This window comes from Rousettus aegyptiacus, unplaced genomic scaffold (assembly GCF_014176215.1).
Source record: "Rousettus aegyptiacus isolate mRouAeg1 unplaced genomic scaffold, mRouAeg1.p scaffold_m13_p_15, whole genome shotgun sequence".
Lineage (NCBI taxonomy): Eukaryota > Metazoa > Chordata > Mammalia > Chiroptera > Pteropodidae > Rousettus > Rousettus aegyptiacus.
The window spans coordinates 31905298-31923182 of NW_023416290.1; the positions used below are offsets into that span (position 1 = coordinate 31905298).

Sequence of the window (17885 nt, forward strand, 5' to 3'; positions counted from 1 at the left end):
TGTTTTCTGTGCCCCTCTGTACGGGGAGACTCTAAGTGCTGGTTTTATCCTGTAAGAAAAGAGTGTATAGGGAAGAGAAAACAGACTTGCTGCCAAAAAATTATTCCAGCATTTCTGAGACCCGCAGGAGGGCCACATACATTCCACCTGGGAGTTGTTTTTGGTTGATTCAGGAACAGGCTGTGAATGTAAATGAAGCTCCGAATTGACCTTTTCCTCTTTCACTAGTAATCAGTAGGTTGAGTAAGGAGGACATGCGCTTAATGGAGAGAGAGGAACTCAACCTCCCAACACACACACACACACACACACACACACACACACACACACACGTTAGCCTGTTATTCAGGCCAAGCATAGAAATATTTTTGCATGTGTGTCTTTACTTTGCATGTGTCTTTACTTGCTTAAAATGTTGTGCTTCACATTCAAAGATTAAACAGCTGCTTGATATAGTAAAGAGAAGTTATATCGCATAATGAAGACTGTTGAAAATGAAATCATCCATTTGAGATCTATAAATTTTTCTTATGCACCCCTAAGTAACAAAAAACATCTCTCCACACTCAGATTGCTTAAGTATTTGCATAAAACTTTTACTGTCAACCATCTGAGTTGCCTGGAAAGCTTCCGTGTAGATAAAGAATTCACAGTGATAATTCATTTTTAATAGGTCAGTAGGATGGATGCTTACAGATATGCTACCTCATGGATACCACCTTCTTTATTTATCGTCAACAATATTTGTTGAATACCTATTGTGTGCCAGGCATTGGGGGTACAGAAATGAATGACACATGGCCCCTGATGAGGAGCTGGCAGACTGGAGGCGGAGGCCCACACATAACCAGCTGTTGCACGGTGCACATACACTGCACCGTAAGCAACCTGGTGTCAGGGATTTTGTCTTGGCCACTATTTCAATCCTGCTGTGCCTACTGCCTTGCATAAAACATGCTCAAAGTGGAAATTTTTCTTGACTAAATTAGTAACATTAGGGGTACACGAAGAGTAACTAATCCAAGCTGGGTTACTAGAAAAGCTCCCTGGAAGATGTGAATTTTAAGAATTTCTTTCTCTGTAGTCTGTCAGAGTGCCAGCACTGGGGTGACATCACTCTCCTGGAGTAAAGTTGTAGGAATCCTTTGGGCACTGTCAGACCCTTCAGTGTACTTTACACATAGCACCACTTCCCCCTCCCCCCACCCTGCCCCCTGTCAGTTATCCACAGTACAGTGGAGACTTGATTTCCTAAAATGTGTACCTCTGCTGTGTGTCTCTCTCAACACCTTCTGTCTGTCCTTTGTAATGAACAAAGGTCATTTTCCAAAGAGGCCATGCCTCCAATTGAAGCATAATTTTCTCCTGTGCACGATTTTTTTTTTAATCATTTAGCTATCCCAACTTTCCTTTCATTCTTGTAGGATGCTCTGAAGGCCCAATTGACCTGATCTTTGTGATCGATGGATCCAAGAGCCTCGGAGAAGAGAATTTTGAGACCGTGAAGCAGTTTGTCACCGGAATTATAGATTCCTTGGCGATTTCCCCCAAAGCCGCTCGAGTAGGGCTGCTCCAGTATTCCACGCAGGTCCGCACAGAGTTTACTCTGAGAAACTTCAGCTCGGCCAAAGACATGAAAAAAGCCGTGGCCCACATGAAATACATGGGCAAGGGCTCTATGACCGGGCTGGCCCTGAAGCACATGTTTGAGAGAAGTTTTACCCAAGTAGAAGGGGCCAGGCCTCTCTCCACGCGGGTGCCCCGAGTGGCCATAGTGTTCACAGATGGACGGGCTCAGGATGATGTCTCCGAGTGGGCCAGTAAAGCCAAGGCAAATGGTAATGTGGGACGGAGGTGTGGTTTACACTGCTCAAGGTTCAGGTTTCTTAAAGTCACTTGGTGGTCACAGCTGGACATAGGAGGTCCTTCGAGTGTGTAGAAAGGCTGTCACTGCTGCTATACGCCTTTGCTAAACTGCCACCTAGAGGCTTTAACGGGACTCTACAGGAGGGAAGCGAAAGTCATGCCAACCTGACTATGGGACTAGACACTGAGCACACCTGAGAAATCATCTGCTGTGCTTTACTAGCCAGGGTGTGACCTCCAGCGGAGAGAAGGAATCCTGCAAGTGCCATTTAACCACAGACAAATGTGCAACTGTCCCCAAACACTAGTAAAAACAGATTCCTGGTAGGAGGGACTTTTACTGATAATTTTTTTAAAAAACCAATACTGCTAGTGAGCACTGAAAGCACAATAGCCTTAGGATAGCAATACTCTTGCGTTTGCAGGAGGCAAAAGGTTGCTTTTGAGAAAATCAAAGTGATGGAGGAGATCGTGACTCTAAGCTCTCATCGCTCAGCAGAACTCAGCCTTTCTTCTGAGGTGTTTCTGACATGTGTGTATAATGGAGGAGGGACTGGATGTCACTTTAGTTGTGGATAGATGTGGAGTGTGGCAGAGGAGTGCAGTCCATTGGAAAGGAAAGCCAAAAGCTAGGATGGTTGGTAGAGATAGCTTAGGACAAAGTGTCTGGATTCCTTGGGGATCTGAGAAAACCTGAAGTTGTGAAGTTTACTTAAAAGCCACTTTGTTGAAAAAAGCCACTTTGTTAAAGCACATTGCTTTAGCAGGTTCTATAAGGGTATGCACAGAACAGGGGTTCATCCAAGACTTTATGGACCCAATGCCTAGGCCTGGCATAGTACATGCGTGATTAATAGTTGCTGAGTGAATGAGCACAGGAGAGAAAGTGCTAGCAATCCTGCCATACCAGCCTTGGACTGGCTATAGTCACACTTTTACAAAAGGGAAAAATAAACCTCTAATTTACTTAAAAAAAAAAAAAAAGTGCTAGCAATCCAATTAGTGAACCCCATTCCCCCTCAGAGAAAGGCTAGTTCACATCAGCATTCAATCACTCTCTTTGTGAAGGAGGTTGTTTTCTTGATACCGTTTACCTCACTCTTCACTTTTTTCCTAGCTCAATATCGTAGTCACAAAAAGTGTCCTGCCCGAATCATCTATATGGACAGTAAAACTGCTTGCTCACACCCAGTTCCTCTGCTTCTAGACTAGTTTGCAAAAGCTCATGTCAAGCCCACAGGCCCCTGTAGCCTGCATTCCTATTGGGAAAAACATCTTGTCTCCAAAAACAGTGCTTAGCACGCCCCCCACCTCCCGCCACCGTTTTTGTCACATTGAGACCTATTCACCTCTTTCCCCAACTCACATTTCTATGAATCACCTAAAGGCAGGTGGTAGGAGAAACAGATGTTTATTTAGTTATTGAATCAACAAATTTATCTCAAGTGACATCCCCTAATGAATTTAATTACTCCTATGCATAGCTAACACGATCTTAAAATAGTTCTCCTTTTTAGGAAGTTGTGCATAAAGCCACTGGGCTCCCAGACAAATATGCTGAACTTGGCTATTGACCTTACACAGACTTAGAATAAGGCACAACTCTTGCCGTTGGCTTAGAGAGCCATTTTTAGGTGTATTTAAAAAAAAAAATCTAGTCAAAGAATTAGCCAGAATATCAGTGATAAAAAATGCCGAAAATCAAGTAGAACTGAAGTTCTTACTGTTTTACTGTTAAATGAAGAGTATGTGGGGAAGGGGGTCTAATGACTAATTCTGTTTAGAAAAGCTTTTGAGCAATCTCACGTCCCTTTTGCTTTCTAAGGTTCATACTTGGGTTTGTTTTTTTTTCTGACTTTGCGGGTTTCCAGTGGTCTGCAAGATCCACTCTTCAGCTTAGCACTTCTCACAAGGCTTTGTCCTCCCAAGAGGGGAGGGCAAAATGCAGCTTCACCTCGCCCCAGGTCACTTAAGTTTCCCATCCTATATACCTTTGAGAAGTAGAAATCAGTTTATAAGGTCATAAACTGACCTGCTTCTTAGGCTTCTCTTAGAAGAGATTCCAGTTTTGTAAGCCATAAGATAGTGCTCGTCCACAAGGCTAATTCAGGGAAAAGTTAAGATTTGTTAAGACCAAGCCCAGAGCTAAGCGGGAGGTTGGTGGTCTGGCTCCATAACTCTCCAGACACTTCACCTTCCTCTCTCTTGAATCTCTCCCTTTTGCTCATAGGACCAAAATAAAAAAGTGGAGAAAAAATAAAAGGAGGCTAATATGGACCCCTCAAATCACACCACTTAACATCTAGCTGGCTTTGGGCACAGTACACATTTCCAGACCATGAGAACACAACTCTAACTACTTGTTAATTTGCTCTGCACCTTAGGTATAACCATGTATGCGGTCGGGGTAGGAAAAGCCATTGAGGAAGAACTGCAGGAGATTGCCTCTGAGCCCACAAAGAAGCATCTCTTCTATGCGGAAGACTTCAGCACAATGGGCGAGATAAGTGAAAAGCTAAAGAAAGGCATATGTGAAGGTACTATAGCTGCGTCTAGGAGAGATCTTAGCAAACAGGGCAGCACAAACCCTTGAATGAGAAATTCTCAATCCATTCCTTCAACGTGCTCCAAAAAATGCCTCTCCGTGTGCAGTGACACCTGGAAACACTAAGCGCAGAAAGTAGAAGAGGGGAGAGCGGAGACAAACGTGAACAGCCTACACTGCTTGAACGCTTGCTCTATGCTGAGCGGCATAAGTGTTTTGACAACACCAGCACACGTCATCCTCCCAAAAGTCCTATGGAGATGATCATCTAACTAAGGAACAGCCATTATATAAATGAAGAGAGCCGACATGTAATTTCAGGTCATGCCTGTAATTGGAGCAGAAAGGGATGGTAATCCTTTCAAGCCCACTGCTTAAAATTTAAAGAATTTTAAATGTTGGCAAGCTGAGAGGCTGGTGTTTATGGAGGACATCCATAAACACCATCCTGCATGGAGGACATCTGCTTACAGAATATTAAACTGCCCTTCTGAATTTAATTTTGTTATGACAAAAGGTCTCTATGCTTTTCTCCAGTTCACTAATTGTTCCATATGTAAGGCATGCTGACATATAGCACTTCCGTCCGTTTTTCCTTTTACTCATGTCCCAGGTTCAGTCACCAATAAATACCCAGTCTAAGTGATGTGTCTTACTCTTCTAAGGGAAAAAAACAATGAGATGAAGTGAGGAAGCCTTTCAGATTTCTAATGAAAGTAGATACCGTTTTGCCTCCAGGCTGTTGTGTTCAAGTTAAAATGCCTCAAGTGGAGCTGCTGCCACTGCAGCTTAATTTTTAGGCAACTTTAACTTTTCTCTTCACTCTACCTTCTAGACATGGTATTTTGGGAGCATTCTTAAGGTGCACCTCCAGGACCCAGGGTTTCCTTACTAGAGGGACCCTGCCTTAGAGTGGTCTTGGATTATCTGGTAACCAATTGCTTTTTGAATGTGTGTTGACAAATAAACCGAAATGCCCTGGGTTATGGCAGGTAGGTAAGCAGTTGGTCTGGGACCAGTTTCCTAAAGAACACGTGTGCATGCCAACAACTCTCACTTCTTTTGCTCATTTTTTTTCCTCTCAGCTCTAGAAGACTCCAGTGGAAGTCAGGACTCCCCAGCAGGGGAATTGCCCAAGAGGGTCCACCAGCCAACAGGTGAATTTTAAAAAGCAGTGTTTTTAGATCCTTGAAGGATGCTTCCACCATGGTTTCCCTCTAGACAAAAGTTGTAAAGAAGTCAAAATCAGATTTGAATTATGCTATGGCTTCTGCCCCTCTATCGGATAGGAAACATACTCCACACCTTATACGGTATGTGGTAATAGCCTTTCCGCTGAGTCTTATTGTCACAGTATGTACCCAGGTAGTGTACCACTTGCTAGGAATACCAAGCACCTTACTTTGACAGCTGATGGCTGTTTCATACCACAATCGTGTTAAGCAGATTTGACTTCAGTTTTCTTTCTCTTTACAGAATCTGAGCCAGTTACCATAAATATCCGAGACCTACTTTCCTGTTCTAATTTTGCAGTGCAACACAGATATCTGTTTGAAGAAGACAGTCTTTCACGGTCTACACAAAAACTTTTCCATTCAGCAAAACCTCCAGGTAATTATCAGTAAAATATTTCTGAAATTTAACTAAATACCAGCCTCTCAGTGTGCCAACAAACTCAGTGTAAAAAGGGAAAGGAAAAGAGGAAGTAGGAAATAGGATGGGGAAAAGAGAACTTAAGTAAAATGAGAACTAAAAAACTAAGACACTGGAGCGGTCTTCCCCAACCCACCACAATCAAGGCCACTTCCAGCGTGGAAGCCCTTTCCTGGGATTTGCTGGATCTGGCTGCACAGAAAAAGTTGAACATTTCTTTCATTATGATTTCCTCCATATGCTGATTCAGTCCTATTATTATGCATCTGGGAAGTCTGGTGGATTATAGAGGTGAACACTTTCCATCTGCTTTCTCAGGAATTCCTTTGGAAGAAAAACCTGATCAATGCAAATGTGAAAACCTTATAATGTTCCAGAACCTTGCAAATGAAGAAGTAAGAAAATTAACACAACGCTATATCCTTTTCTAGTATTATGCTTCTGTATGGAATGGAAATATTATAAAATGTCACAAATACTGTATGTAGGTGTATATCTAATGAAGTTGCTTCCATAAAGTCAAGAATAGTGAAATCCAGAAGTGCTTTTTCTTAAGCAGCCTGATAGGTGTTTGAGAGCCAAGGGCAAGCCAAGCTGAGTGGTCAGGGGCAAACACTTAGTTGCTATCTGCTCTTCTACAGGGTTTAGCAATAAGGCCAGTCAGTCAGTCAGTATGCAAAGTAAAGAAGAAAGACATATTTAATGAACTCCCTCTCTGCTGGCAGAAAATGGAGGATATGTACTGTTCTGAAGTATACCGAAGGTATAGTATGTATGGGCAAAGAATGTTTTAGAATGAAGAGGTTTCAAACTCCGTCTAAACTCCAAACCTTTCCTTTGGCCCCAAGTCACACTGTAGCCACATTTGGTCAGTGTTTAGTTTCTAGAGGAATGGGATGGAGTTTTTCCTTTTTTTTCTTTTTGGTTTGGCAGCAAAGATCTTTCGTATCAGCACTCTTACGATGAAACATTTCACCAAGTGAACAGCAGGCTCCAATGCTTCATTAAAACAATATTACAAATAAAAGGGATGCTTTGGGATAATGGAGAAATGAGTAGTGCTTTTACACACTGAACAGCCTGCCAACTGCTCTGAACTTAAAATTATAGTCAGCTTACTAAAGTTGCCTAATATCTAACACAACATGCATCAACTAGTCGATAGGGAAATGGTTTCTCAACCATCTCTGTGCCAGTGGGTTTATATAATAAAGAACAGCATATACCAATTCCCTTCTGAAAACTGAAAATATGTTCCCCTATGAAAAGTAATCTGACAGTGGTTAATACAGATAATGGATCTGGGCTCTAATTCTGCCACCAGGGGGACAGGTGGAAGGCATGAAGGAGCTTGCAGGATGGAAGACAAGAGCTGCGTCTAATGCTCCTTCCTCTTCATTTTCTCACCTCAGTTCTGAAGGTCAACTTCACAGGAGACTAAGAAAGTTTTAATATATAAAAGCATAGGTTGGAAGTCTTCCAGGTTGCTATCCTTTGGCCGTATCTGGCATGAGTGAAAATTCTTCTGATGACTTAGTTTCCCAAGTCCTGTTTTCTTCTCTTCACATTCCCACCTATTGATTCTGGCTCATAGAGGTTTGCTATGGCAAACTAATTCATAAGCAACAGAGGTGTGACTAGAATTAAAAACTAAAAAGAATTTGAACTGAACCATCTGCACATCGACATTTAAAAAGTATTTAAACTGAAAATGATTGTCTTGGTAGCATGTGCTAAATTAGTTACTATAATCTTACAAGTCAAGGTTTTAAAATACGTAACAGAAAGGGAAAAAAACAAAGCCTTATATTTTCTAAAACAAATTTTTAAGTAGATAAATCAAATTATATTTGAATGTAAATTCAGATTCATCTTCCTTAATATGAGATTTACTAGAAGAAATGACACAGAGAATGGAAGCCCTGGAAAACCGCTTGAGATACAGATGAAGATTCAAAATACTCTCTGTATTTGTACATCATTGTATCGATTAAAATGAAAGCAGTTCAGAGCCCTAAAGCTCAGCCTATCATTAATTCTGTAAGGTTGTGAAGTAAAATATAATTAGTACTGAGAAAGCTGGTTTGCTATAGAACAAGGGCAAAAAGTAGACACTAACTTGTATAAATTTAATGAGAAAAAGAATCTTTCAGAATCCTAAAGAGTTTATCAAGTGAGAATAAGCTAGGCAAAGATACTCTGTAACATAATGGCCAAGATTTGCTTTTGTCTCTCCTGCCTTAGTGTTGCAATCTCATCTGACTACGAAATAAGTTTGCAAGGTCTTACTTCTATAGAACACTGGCCATAGGAAAGCCATTTTTTTTGTATTGGACTTTACCTTGATATATGTATATGGATGTATGCATAAATAGGACATGGACTTGTATAACAAGTTGGATTTTTTTATACGATATTAAAATTCACTACTTCAGAGAATGGTATCCTGTGTATAATTGTTTGACTTAAAGATGCATGAAATGAGGCCTATATACATATGAAAAAATGTTGAATTTCACTGGTAATCAGGAAAATGCAGGATAAAACAAGTTTGGCAAAAATGAATTTGTCTAACATGTGTTCGTAAGGTGGAAATCTGGGGTTTTTGTACACTGTGAGTGAGAAAACAAATGGATAGTCTCTTTGGAGAGTAATGTCAGTGCATAGTAAAACTGAAAATGTACATAACCCTATGCTGTAGCCATTGCATTTTAGCATGTATATGACCTATACAAGAATGTTACTAGAGTTTATAAAAGTAACAAGTTAGAAATAACCTAATCATAAGGATAACTGATGAATTGTGGCATATATCTCAGAAATACTATACATTTTTTAAAGTAATACACTAAAGCTGCATGTATATATGGTTAAACTAAAAAACGTTTTAAGAAGCCAATGGCAAAGTGTATTTAGTATACCATTCCTGTACATTAAAAAAACCCACGAACATTACTAGTTGTTTAGACACATAAATATGTACATTTAAGAAATGTTCTGGAAGGATACATACAATATTGGTTGTCCCTGGGAAAATAAGAAAGTAGGAATAGAGACAAGATCAAGAGTCTTCAAGTGTGTCAGTTCATGGCACCTGGAACAGCAGGGAAACACTACTGGTGGCAGCTTCATTATAAAATGGACACCCAAAATGGCATCCTCCTCATGGATCTTTGGGGCCAAATGCCTTACAAAATTCCTTGAATAAGCTTATGTTTAAATGTTTCAAGACAAGTGTTTTCATCAGAACGTCCTCCCAAAGAGCAGTGTGGTACAAGGAGAGAACATCTAAGCCTCATTTGTGTCTGATGATACTTTCCAAATATCACAACTTTTAGTTGTGATTCAAAGTACTAAACCTTCATTTTATATGAATCATCCACTTGATCTCCAAAGCATATTTTCATTAGGAAGTAAAGTATTGATTTGGGGTAGCATTACCTTCAGAGATGTAATCATCCTTCAGGCATGGCTTCCAATTGGCTCACTACTACTTCATTTTGTTGAGTTCTGGCTCCCTCTAGTGGCTCTAGACTGCTCCTGTTCCCATTTTGTTTTTTGTTTTTAAGCTTTTAAACACATTACAAGTTTTTCAAACTTCTCCAATTTGTTGAGAAAAATATGTTCAAAGGAAACAAAGGCCTATTCATCTAATTTACAGAATAATCCAAGATCTTTAAAGATTGTCTAAAATTTGAAATATTTCTCCATTTTCTTTATTTTGCTATCTGTACGTCTCAGGTATGAAGGTTTTTGTATTCCAGTTGATTATTGTGTGAGCTTTCCAAGCCCTGATCCTGTCAAATGGAATAGTACTATCTCAATGGATTGTCGGGATTAAATGGGTTAACATGCATACCACTTTAACTACTTTAAGTCTTAACATTTTAAATGCTCAATACTAGCTAGTTTTTATTCTTCGGCAGCATCTGACACTAATATGGTTACTTCTTTGCTTACCTAAAAAGTACTTGGGCAGATTCCCACTCCTAAATTACCTTCTGAAGCAAAGAAAGTAGGAGGTAATACATTAAATACCAGGAAATGTACAAGGTGTTCAAAACTTATCAACAAATGAAAGAATTCTGGACTAGAAAGTCACAAGCCTATCAATGAGAAATAAATGTTTAAGCCCTAAAAGTCATTATTTATTCTGGTTTTTGAATTCTTATCATATGCTAGTCACATAAAAAATGATATAAAGTTGAAAATGTTGAGTCTCTATCCTCTGGGACCTTAGTTTAACGAGACAGATATGATTGATGCCATAAAAAGGTTCTACGGTAACTCAGAGACACTTGATCTAGACTGGAAGTGGATGTTGAGGTGACCTGAAAAGCAGTGGGAGGGAGGAGGGAAACCAGACACCCCTGCAAGCAGGAGCGGCAAATCTAAGGTGTAACTGGAAATGAGTTGCAAGACAGATCAAAGAGAACCATTTTCCACGAATCAGATGACCATGTTCCAGAAGCTCCAACTATCTGCATTCATGACCAGCCTGAAATTTCGTTTCTTCTCTTTATACCTTTTGTTCCTGCAACACCATTTAAATTGCAATGAACATACTCCACAATATACAACTTCTTCTTTGGAGCTTTCCTCCCAGTACAGGTATGGATTAAACCCAATCAGCTGGGACTTCCTGCAGTCCCCTACATACAGTTTTTTACTCAAAAACATTACTTTCGTTATAATTAGTAGAGAATATTTTAAAATATCTGAGACCTTCCCAGATCTTCTTGACTAGTGGCATTTTCTAATTCTGGCAGTACTTTAATGGCACGTCACCACAGCTGCCTCAGACAAGAACGAGTGAGGTGTTTCCTATCTATTAGTTTTAAACTCCTTTTCTGTGAACTTTAAGGTCCTTTCTCGCTGAAACAATAGTGAGTGCACAAAAAAGCACATATAAAAAGGTAAAAGCCAAATGATCTTATTGCGTATTACCACTCCCTAGAAGAAGACCCTAGAAATGAAATTATTTTCTAAAATCCATCATTCCAAAATACCTGCAGCTACAAAGTCATGCGACAGAAGCACTGCAAAGAGCTGGTATGCCGGCACCTACAATATTACATTCTTTGGGTCACTGCCCCTCAAAAAATTAAATTGGAACTAGTCAACTTGGAAGGACAGAGAACCCAAAGAGCGGGGCGAGGTCAATGTGAAAGGAGAAACTGACCAAGTAGGAGGAAAATTATAAAGTGTATGAATTTCCTTAAACAAGACTGAACACATTTTGAACCATAGAAAAAGACTAATAGCATTGAGACCAGCAGCAGTCTGACCGAGCAAGTCTTATCATGGAAAATGACTTCCACCATTTTAAATTCCCTTGGGCACACCAGTGTCTGGATATATAAATATGAGCACCTTAGAACATTGATAAATTTTTTATAACTCTATAGCTCTTAACCAGGAGATGTTACTTTGAAAATGTGGGGTGACATTTGGAGGTGTTCTCATAGAATGACATGGAAGGAAAACCAGAAATGAGAAATATCCTGTAATATTCACATCCCTCCACAACAAAGAACTGTCCCACTGAAATATGTTAGTGCTCTCAAATTAATATTGAGTAACTGAACCACCAGTAAAACTCTACTCCCATTAACAGCTACACTCTCCAAATTACCTCCATAACCTCAGACTAACTTTAGACACAAACTAAAATCATGAAATGTTAACCTGAAAGAGACCAATTCCCTCACTTGTGAAACTGGGAATCTCACTCACCCTTGTTAATTAGCTATTACAAGAGGGAGTCTTCTAACTCCAAGTTCAGTAACATTTGACCTTCCTGATATACTGAAAACATCATCTCCTGACTCATTACCACCAAAAACTTCCTGACCAAGCTGATTCTTAAGTCCAAAAGACACTGTCATTTCTGACACTTCTGCAACCTCCCTTAGAGCTTGAGCACAGACTGTGTAGGGTATAGCCTACCAGTGCCATTCAAATCTGTAAACCACAATATATATAAATCAGTAAGTTCCTCAAAGGATATTAACAGATGTAGGAAAAGGACTCTGTAGGACATATTTGGGAGATGCAATATTCAGTGACAAAATTCAGGGTAGGAGGGAATACATTTCATTTATTCCTCTCTGCTACTCAGATTTATTATATTTAAACTGGACTATAAACTGCAACTCTGGTTAAATTCTGGGTTTTGAACTTTGTTACCCCTCAAACACATTCAACTATAAAATGCCAACAATGTTCTGAGACTGGAATTATGAAAATTTCCAGTACAGGAAAGGAACTCAGTGCACACCCTTTACAAAAATGGGAAAATGGAAATTGGGATGTATAGCTCTTAATCCAAAGTCTTGCCACCACCTGTATAGTCAAAGTGTATTGAAACAAAATTACATAAAAATAATCAAAACGAACGCAGTTTTTAAAACAAGCTCTGCCCCATTTTATTAAAGAAAAATTGCATGATTTACTTTTCACCAGTCTGTTCTGGCATGCTTCTAATGATATCAGAATCACCTAGAAAATAAAACAATAATATTTTTACAATTCATTTAATGGCAACTGGTAACCATGAAATTAGCAGTGGTTATCTTCAAGTTATTTTATTGGCTGTGCTGTCATTTCTTGAGGCTGATCGAAGTCACCTAGAGTCAGACCATTTCCCACTTAAGATGTATCATATAAATAAGACTTGGTCTATCACCAGCATTTATAAAACCAGACCTAGGGAAAGAACTAGGTCTGGGGACACATGCATGGTTCTTAATATAGCGAATGCTTAGCCTGCCCTGATTATTACAAAATCAGAACAGCGAGAATATTCGCAGTATTTTATGAATTCAAAATTTTTAAGTTCAAAACAAGATGTGCGATTCAATGGACAACTAAAGATTCAGGAGCACTGACCAGTGTAACTTAAATCAGCTTCCTGCATACATGGATTCCCAACCACAAATCAAAAATACTATCTTTGGTCTGTCGTTGGTAAATCCATGGATGTGAAACCCACTGAAAAAACTACATGTATGAGTGGACCTGTTCAGATCAAACCTGTGTTGTTCAAGAGACAACTGTATTTGTAGGTATTTCTTTTTCAACCGATTTAACACTTGTTTCGCAAGCAGCCAGTAAAGATTACTTTCTACCATTTCACCTGATTATTCTTTTATAATTTCACTTTTTACCAAGGTCCTAAGTCATTATTTCTTAGGTGCTTCATCAAACAAAATCCATGATCTCAAATTTTTAAAAAATTCACTTTTAACATTAACAAAGCCAAGGGACTGACATTCATTATCAACCCTCTATGAAATAGAACTACAGGATATCTCTTGATATATACAAATTTTCACCATCTGAACTCGAGAACCAAAGACATTTGTATACCAGATACATACATTATAAAGGGGAAAAATAGGGTAAAATATGATTTAAAAAGCATACCTGGATCAATGATAGCCAGTGTGCATACTCTGTAATATTTTCCACACGCTGTGCCCAATTCAATATTATTGCCACTGTAGTGATGAACACCAGTCTTGGCCAACATTGCGTAGTACTCTATTTCAGATTTCCTTTGGGAACCCAAAAAAAGGAAAATAGATAAATGCAAGACCAAGTGACAAACTAAATGTTACTATTCTCTCATTAGTTTTAATGGTGAGGCCTTCCAAAGTAACTAAGCCAGTTATTACTCTTAAAAATTACATTAATACAAACCATTTTCCCCTTGGATCCCTTTCAAGAAATGAGATAATCAGCAAATATCTACTTAACACCTATGTTTAAGACAGTATCTATGCTCGTGGAGAAGAGGGTAGAGTGCAAAATAAAACCATTATTTACTTAGCATTTACTACATGCCAGACACTTCACATAATTCCCATAATGTATTAAGTACTTTTTTTTAACTAATGAAGAAATTGAGGTGCAGAATAAGTGCAGAATCCAGAATCCAAACCTATGTTATCTTTAAAAGATAGTCCATTTCTCACCCTCTGATGCTCTGAAATCCTAGATTGGGTTGGGGGAGGGAGGACAGAGGGGGAAATATTTCTTACTTTAACATTCTTGTCAACTGAGTAGAGATAGCTATTGATGGTTTTAAGAACTTGAACGGAGTTCCAACAGAAATTTCCCACTACTCAAAGTGTAGATCCATAGACCCAACAGTAGTGTCACAAGGTGCTTGTTAGAAATGCAGTATCTCAGGCCCCACCAGAGACTCAACATTAGAACCTTTTTTACAAGCTCACTCATGTTACTGTGTGTACATTCATGTTTGAGAAGCACTGCTACAGAATGTAGGCTTGAAAGACAGGTTGAAATAAGACCTAATTATGGGATGGGATGGAGAGAGCACTCTAAGTACCGACATGCTATAAAATGCTGAGATTATGCATATCACAGAAAATCGGTGTGCGCTGCGGCTGATCCCATGGCTTATATTCTGTAATACGTAAGTTTAACTTGTTTATGATACCCACTAAATTCAATTTTAAAACAATCAAATCTACGGTCATGCCACCCTGACCAAGCCCAATCCCATCCAATCTCGGAAGCTAGGCAGGGTCAGGCCTGGTTAGTACTTGGATGGGAGACCACCTAGGAAGACCAGGTGCTATAGGCATAAAAATAAAAAAGGATTGTAAACTGACAAAATCCTTGCAATCTGTTAGGTCAACCAAGGGTTGACTCGCCTAAAAAAAATAATAATAAAAAATAAAATAAATCAAGCAAAAATTGGCTAAGAGAATTGACACAGGATGAACTAGATGATTCTATGATGGCCTGCAACACCATTAGCCAGCCTGAAATTTATCCAGCCTTTCCACACTAAAACAAATTCATACAATGTAGGATTTTTAAAGCATCTCAAAGCTGAAAGAATGACCAAATGCAGGAAATAAAACACATGGAAAAACAAATTACATTTATGTGCTTCCCTCCACCTTGCTAAATTTTACCCCTTTTGCCAAATTTCTCCCCTAAGATTAGCTTGCCCTAGGAGAAAACATGGCCGGGAGGGAAAGGGGGATCAAGATACAAGCACTACAGAAGCAATCATTCTGCAAGTGTTCGTTTTAAACCAAATTTACATAAAATCGAGTTCACGCAACCCGTATTACAAGTTTACAATCTGGATATTCGTTCACGATGAATTCGCAGGACACACACTTCAGGTTCTTTCGATTACCTACCTCAAGGCTGGACAGTTGTTGGCGAGAATGACCAGTTTCGCTTTGCCTTGTCTGATCATTTTCAGAGTCTGCTTGTACCCCAGTACGTACTTTCCACTTTTCATAACAAGTTGGAGCCTAGAGTTGATGGACTCCAGGGACTTTTTCTACAAAACAGACATTTAACATGGACCTTCATGAAGGCCTTGTATGTAACCACTTCAAAACTGGATCCGGCTTTCTGGAAGCCGGGCCCTTTTTATAAAACCTTCAAAATCGAGGATTCCAAGTCATTGAAAAGACGTCTCGGGCTCCTTTTAGGATCCCCTAGATGCCAGTGACATGCTGATTCCCCAATGAGCTCAGATCTACCCGCCCCGGCCAGACTCGTCTCTCCACGTGAAACGGCTTCCTGTCCTGCCCCGCTTCACTTACCGTCTTCTTTGCGGCCACCATCTTCCTGCCTTAGATGCGGGACGGCCCCCAACCTAAAACATACAGAAGAAAGGACAGGAAGTTTACATCCCGGAGGTCCAAACGGCAACCTGCTGGGCTCTAGTTGCTGCCTAAAGCTCGGGATGGTGGAGCCCACTCACCAACAGCAGCCGCCAAGATGGCCGGGAGGGAGAAAGGAAGGAGTTCCCACAATGCAAAGCTCTACAAAGCGCAGCCGGGATTCCGGGACCGGAAGCGGAACCAAATCGCGAGTGGAAGAGGCGAGGCAACAAGCGAAGGGCCGCCGCCGGTTGCTATAGGTACCGCTAGTTAGACCAGTGGTGGAGCCGTAAGGTTTACCCGTGGTTCTGGCTTAAACCTCTCGGCCGTACTTTACTCTGTCGCTCCCATCTGTGGACTGAGAAACTGAGGATTGTTGCTCTGAGCGGGAATTGGAGAAGCCAGCTCAGGGTGAAGCGGGAGGAGCGATGTGGAGAGGCGGCGGCGGGTGGACCATGGTCTTAGTGCTGCTCTCATCTCTGCCAGAAAATGGGGCTCTAGGGAAACGGGGAGGACCCCTGCGCCGTAGCCGCCAGTTGTACTCTCCGCCGTCAGTTCCGCCGGGGCTCACGCCGCTGTGTGCACTCCCCTGTCCCCGCCCAAGTTAAAGGTCCTTCAAGAGAACGGCAGTGCTCCAAGCCGGCTAGTCCAACTCACCTCTTTTAATGGCCCTGTTGCCTTCGACTTGTAAGCCGAATTTGCAGAGAGCAATAAACAGTTTTAATTTTAAAAATCTTTTCGAAATATTAGAGTCCTGCGACAGATCACTCAAAATACTAGGTACATAAATTACCCACCAACCACCACCACCAAAAAATGATTAAAATGAGCCCAGTAGATAAGCTATTTCTGCTGTCATGGTGCCCTGGAGATCGGTAGGAAGAGGAGCTCAAAAACAAACAAAAAAAAAGTGGATAAGTGAAGTGTGCCAGGAGCTATGCTCCATAGTGCAAACAAAAATAAAAGGGTTGGGGGGAGTTGCATGGAAAGTAACCTCATAGGGTGATCTGATCATAAATTTCTAACTGGGCAGGTCATGGTGGTCCTGCCCCAGGCCTGTAACTTTGTGTGTGTGTGTGTGTGTGTGTGTGTGTGTGTGTGTGTGTGTGTGTGTGTGTGATGAGATTATAAGTGTTTTTAATATCTGTTCTTTTCTGTAATCACGTTTTATATAATTAATGTGTAATGTTTCTGTAATGAAATTTAAAAAAAAAGTGGCATAGCTGCATAGCTGGAGGGATGCAGTAACTTACCCAATAAACTTTAAAACTTTCTTTTCTCATCCTAAGCATCAGAACACTTTGGAAATAACAAGAGGTGCAGATTTGAATAAAATTTCACTGAATAATTTGTTCCTTAAAATTGGCATTTTAATAGTAGTCTTGTTTACTAAATCAAAGTTTTTCTTTTTTAAGGTTTTAAATAATATTTGCTCAAAAAGTATCTGCGTGTATGAAACTCAACAGTTAAAACAGAAAGCCTTAAACTCAGAAGTTTACCTGGTCACTAATACCTTTGCACATACCTGAGCCACATCTTTTCTACCCTATTCCCGTTTCCCTCTCCAGAGGAAGAAAACACTAACCTGAATGTTACCATTTTCATATCTATTTTAACAGTTTTGTTTGGTCTGTATATTTTCTTAAACAATATTTCTTTTTAGAACTTCCAGAAAGTAATATATCTTATGACATTTTCTGCACATTGCTTCTGCAGCTCAATATTATGTTTCTAAGATTCATCTATGTTGTTGTGCGGAGCTGTAGTTCATCATTTTCACTGCTATGTAATATCCCACTGTCTTAATATAATATACACATTCACCTGTCAACGGATATTTGGTTTGTTTTCAATTACTAACAATGCTGATATGAACTCTTTTTTCTTAGTACCTTTCTTCCTCCTTATATATTTATTACATTATTAACCATTTTCCCCATTCTATACTCTATAGTTCCATGTTTATTGTGCAAATATCCATTAGTACCTCTTACTCTCTTTGACTTTTTTCCCCATCCTCTCCAAACCCCCTCCCATCTAGTATCCCTCAAAGTATTCCCTATATGAGTTCATTTACACTTCTGTTGTCATTTTTTTTTTAATTTTGTTCTTTAGATTACACATGTATGTGAAATCATGTGACACTTGTCTTTATCCGACCC

At 39.9% G+C, this 17885-nt stretch overlaps 2 protein-coding genes, 1 non-coding gene and 1 pseudogene across 6 annotated transcripts in view; 2 read left to right on the top strand and 2 right to left on the bottom strand.

Annotated features, from left to right (window-relative positions):
• The window catches only part of MATN2 (matrilin 2), a 131393-nt gene extending 120659 nt beyond the window's left edge, over positions 1-10734 (top strand). For 2 of the 4 annotated variants that reach the window (XM_016157847.2, XM_016157844.2), the window contains 6 exons: positions 1425-1838; positions 4251-4403; positions 5497-5568; positions 5945-6022; positions 6383-6481; positions 7958-10734. In XM_016157847.2, coding sequence (XP_016013333.2) covers positions 1425-1838; positions 4251-4403; positions 5497-5568; positions 5945-6022; positions 6383-6481; positions 7958-8013 — 872 coding nt within the window. In that variant the 3' untranslated portion in view covers positions 8014-10734. Of the gene's footprint in view, positions 1-1424; positions 1839-4250; positions 4404-5496; positions 5569-5887; positions 6023-6382; positions 6482-7957 lie in introns of all 4 variants that reach the window. The other 2 variants (XM_016157843.2, XM_016157845.2) reach the window with 1 other exon arrangement.
• A 1729-nt stretch (positions 10735-12463) lies between these two features.
• Positions 12464-15926, bottom strand: RPL30 (ribosomal protein L30). The gene is made up of 5 exons (XM_016157848.2): positions 15825-15926; positions 15664-15716; positions 15250-15395; positions 13493-13623; positions 12464-12565 (listed from the first exon to the last, which is right to left on the bottom strand). The coding sequence occupies exons 2-5, from the start codon at positions 15682-15684 to the stop codon at positions 12516-12518; spliced, it is 348 nt and encodes a 115-aa protein (XP_016013334.1). The 5' UTR covers positions 15685-15716; positions 15825-15926; the 3' UTR covers positions 12464-12515.
• Positions 12744-12876, bottom strand: LOC118612073. The gene has a single exon (XR_004954781.1). It is a non-coding gene; the product is annotated as a small nucleolar RNA SNORA72 (small nucleolar RNA).
• LOC118612243 lies at positions 14560-14678 on the top strand (annotated as a pseudogene).
• Positions 15927-17885: the final 1959 nt, after the last annotated feature.